Source organism: Colobus angolensis, unplaced genomic scaffold (genome assembly GCF_000951035.1).
Source record: "Colobus angolensis palliatus isolate OR3802 unplaced genomic scaffold, Cang.pa_1.0 Scaffold175, whole genome shotgun sequence".
Classification (NCBI taxonomy): Eukaryota; Metazoa; Chordata; class Mammalia; order Primates; family Cercopithecidae; genus Colobus; species Colobus angolensis.
Genome location: NW_012114877.1, coordinates 2,743,860 through 2,747,889, shown reverse-complemented (window position 1 = coordinate 2,747,889; position 4,030 = coordinate 2,743,860). Strand labels below are relative to the sequence as shown.

Genomic DNA, 4,030 nt, shown 5'->3' with positions numbered 1-4,030 from the left:
GCCACTGCACTCCAGCCCAGGTGACAGAGCAAGACTCCGTCTCAAAACAAAACAAAACAAAACAAAAAAACTAAGACACAAACAGGTACATTAGCCTAGGCCTACACAGGATCAGGATCATCAATATCACTGTCTTCCGCCCCCACATTTTGTCCCATTGTAAGGTCGTCAGTGCATGGAACTGCCATCTCATTCATATATATATATACACACATACACATGTATTTTTTTTTTTTTTGAGACGGAGTTTCACTCTTGTCACCCAGGCTGGAATGCAATGGCATGATCTCCTCTCACTGCAACCTCTGCCTTCTGGGTTCAAGTGATTTTCCTGCCTCAGCCTCCTGAGCAGCTGGGATTACAGGTGCCTGCCACCATGCCCAGCTAATTTTTGTATTTTTAGTAGAGAGAGAGTTTCACCATGTTGGCCAGGCTAGTCTCAAACTCCTGACCTTAGGTGATTCACCTGCCTTGGCATCCCAAAGTGCTGGGATTACAGGCATGAGCCACTGCACCCAGCCTCATCTCCTCTATTAAAATTCCTTCTTCTAGAATCCTTCTGAAGAACCTGCCTCTGGCTGTTTTATAGTTAACTTTTAAACATATATATGTGTGTGTGTGTGTGTATAAATATGTGTGTATGCATGTGTAGAAAGTACAGTCTAAAATAATAAATAGTATAGTAAATGCACAAACTAGTAACAGTTGTTTATTGTTATTATCAAGTATTATGTACTTGATAATGTGGCATAACTGTGTTATGTTGTACACTTTTAAATGACTGGCAATTCAGTAGGTTTCTTTACACTGACATCACCACAAGCACGCAACTAATGTGTTGCATTAAGATGTTACAATTTTTCAGCTCCATGGTAATCTTACAGGGCCACTATCGTATATGCAGTCCATTGCTGATGAAAACATCATTATGGGGCACATGACTGTATTATTAATTGAAAATATAAGACGTTGAAGAGTAACGTTCAGCATTAACCATTCGTGTAAACAAAGGGTAGACATACAGTCATGCACCACATCATGACATTTCGGTCAACAATGGACGGAATATACAACAGTGGACCCATAAGATTAACCTGGAGCTGAAAAATTCCTATAGCCTAGTGGCAACATAGCCATCATAATTTGTAGAGCAATTACCTTTTTAAAAATAAATTTAGTGTAGCCTAAGTGTACAGTGTTTATAAAGCCTACAGTAGTATACAGAATGTCCTAGACCCTCACATTACTCACCATTCACTCCACTCACCTGAGCAACTTCTAGACCTGCAAACTCCATGCATGGTAAGTGCCCTATACAGGTGTATTTTTTTTTTATCATTTATACTGTATTTTTACTGTACCTTTTCTATGTTTAGATACACAAATACTCACCACTGTGTTACAATTGCCTACAGTGTTCTTTTTTTTTGAGACGGAGTCTTGCTGTGTCACCCAGACTGGAGTGCAGTGGCACAATCTCTGCTCATTGCAAACTTCACCACCCAGATTCAAGTGATTCTCCTACCTCAGCCCCCTGAGTAGCTGGAACTACAGGTGTGTGCCATCAAGCCCAGCTAATTTTGGGGTTTTTAGTAAAAACGGGTTTTCACCATGTTGGCCAGGCTGGTCTTGAAGGCCGGTCTCAGCCTCCCAAAGTGCGGGGATTTACAGGTGTGAGCCACCATGCCTGGCCAATTGCTTTCAGTGTTCTGTTACAGTACCATAGTGTACAGATTTGTAGTCTAGGAGCAATAGGCTATACCATAGTAGTAGGCTACACCATCTAGGTTTGTATAACTACACTCCATGATATTCGTGCAATGATGAAATCGCCTAACGATGCATTTCTCAGAACATATTCCCATCATTAAGAGATGCATGACTGTATATATTTGTATGTGTTTTTAAGTTACTGGAAGAATATACAAAAATATAAATAGTGCTTGTAACAGTGAATGGTATAGGAGGACGGAAGGAAGGAGTAGGAGGATTCTATTTTTTATTTCATACACTTCTTCAGTGTTTGAATTATTTTTAATGAATATATTACTTTCATTATTTTTAAAAACGTCTTCTTCCCACCTTCTTGTCTATTTCAGCCTAGCCAACTAGGTTTTCTCAGGACTGAGGTTATTTATTCCATATTAACTCTGTCTCAAGCTCATATGCATCTCCCGAGATTATTCTTCCCAAACCACTTTAGGTTTAAGAATGACTTTTCCTAGGTCTTTAGCTTATGATTAAATAAATGACACCATCAATAGACAGACCCCCTAATTCAGGTGTTGAATTACAAAAATGAATTTTCAGGGGGAAAAATGCTAACTCAGTTGTGTTAGTTAAAATATCAGTAAACATTAGCGATGACAGTGTCATGAAGCGGAAGGTCAAAGACTTATACACCCTTCACTGGGCGCCATGGTGGGACTTAACTGGGGCAGTTCCGGTTCTGCCATTAGGACCATGAGCACTCCAATCTCAATGAAATTGTATAAGACACTGCCATTATCCCCGGATCATTGCCACGATAGACCCAAACAACTCCAGTCTATCGTGTCAATGGGTATTTGGGGAGTCTTTAACACACGGATCATTGGCAAGCTGTGCCATAAAAGCCCTGCAGGAGGCGTGACCGTGTGTGGAATCAATGCACACTCGGGGACTCCCCCATGCCCGGATCATTTGCAGCGCATCGTGTCAATGCATACTCCGGGAGCCCTTACTCTGAAGCCTGTGAGTGCTGAGGAACAGTGTACACCAAAAATACTTATGAAATAGTTGTTACAGTGCGTACACAGTATTCACTTGTCTAAATGGCATGTCAGCAAGTTCAGTGTGCCACAAATAACTCCTAAAAGGCACAAAACACTCCTAGAGGCCCCCCTTCACACATGAACGGTTGGTCCATGGAATTGTGGCATGGCTGTGGGGAAGTGTAAGTTTTTCTTTACAGTAAAAAAGGGAAAAGGAAGAGACATCTCCTATGCAGTGTTGTCAGGGTTTTCAGCATAATCCCAAACACCTCCTAATTTTTTCCTGGGCATTTGATCCCTAAGATACAAGGACCTTCCCTCCATCCCTGCCTTGTTCCAAAGTACGCGGAGAGCAAGGTGAGAGGGCAGAGTTAGAGGATAGGTGGGGTTGGGTCTTAAATGCGGTCCCACAGAAATAGAGTGTGAACCACGTGTGTAAATTTAAATGTTCTTTGTAGCCACATTAGAAACAAAAACATTTAATTCATGATACTTTATTTCACCCCATATACCCAAAATATTATCATTTCAATATGCAACCAATGTTTTTAAAGGATGAATGAGCCAGTTCACATTCTTTTTTTCATACAGTCTTCTTTACAATGGAGTGTGTATTTCCCACTTGAAGAACATCCTGGTCTGGCCTGGCCACACTGCAAGCACTCAGCAGCCTCTTGTGGTCAGTGGCTGCCCCAGTGAGCAGCACAGGAGCAGAGGCCCAGGAAAACCAACCCCAGGAGCGTGGATGTTCACTGCCTTCCTTCAACCACTCCAGGCAGGTGCGTCCACCTTTCCGCCTCATTTCCTCAGCAGGGCTGCAACTGCGGAACAGCAGCCTTTTCCTGGCAGCCTGACAGAATAGCTGTGTGTTGGGTTTCTGTAATCATAAAAATGACCACAAATATGCATTCGGAAAGAGGGACAGAAACTTCTCTAGGCCCAAATTGTAATGGCAGTACTAGGTCATCTTTCTTGCAGACGGAGGTGAAGGGAGGGCAAGGGGCCCCTGGGGAAGGAAAGAAGGGGCGGGCGTTGCGTCGAGTGCGGGGGCTGCGGCCTAGCTGCACCCGCGAACTTCCCCAAACCTGCCGCCAGCTCACCTCGCGGCGTGCGGGGTCTCTGGCAGTCGGACGCTGCAGGGTGGCTGGTTTCTGGGGCTGAGTCTGGCCGGACACAAAAGAGGAGGGAAAGGAAAAAACCGAGACAAAGGCGCGGGGGAGGACGAGGAGGCGCGCGCGGTCGCGGGGCTAAGCGGGGATGCGGGGCGGGCACGCGCA

At 44.0% G+C, this 4,030-nt stretch overlaps 1 protein-coding gene across 1 annotated transcript in view; it reads right to left on the bottom strand.

Annotated features, from left to right (window-relative positions):
* The window catches only part of LOC105509416, a 99,963-nt gene that overhangs the window by 90,881 nt on the left and 5,052 nt on the right, over positions 1 to 4,030 (bottom strand). The window contains exon 3 of the mRNA XM_011938642.1: positions 3,854 to 4,000. Within this exon, the coding sequence (XP_011794032.1) occupies positions 3,854 to 4,000 (147 nt within the window). The remainder of the gene's footprint in view (positions 1 to 3,853; positions 4,001 to 4,030) is intronic.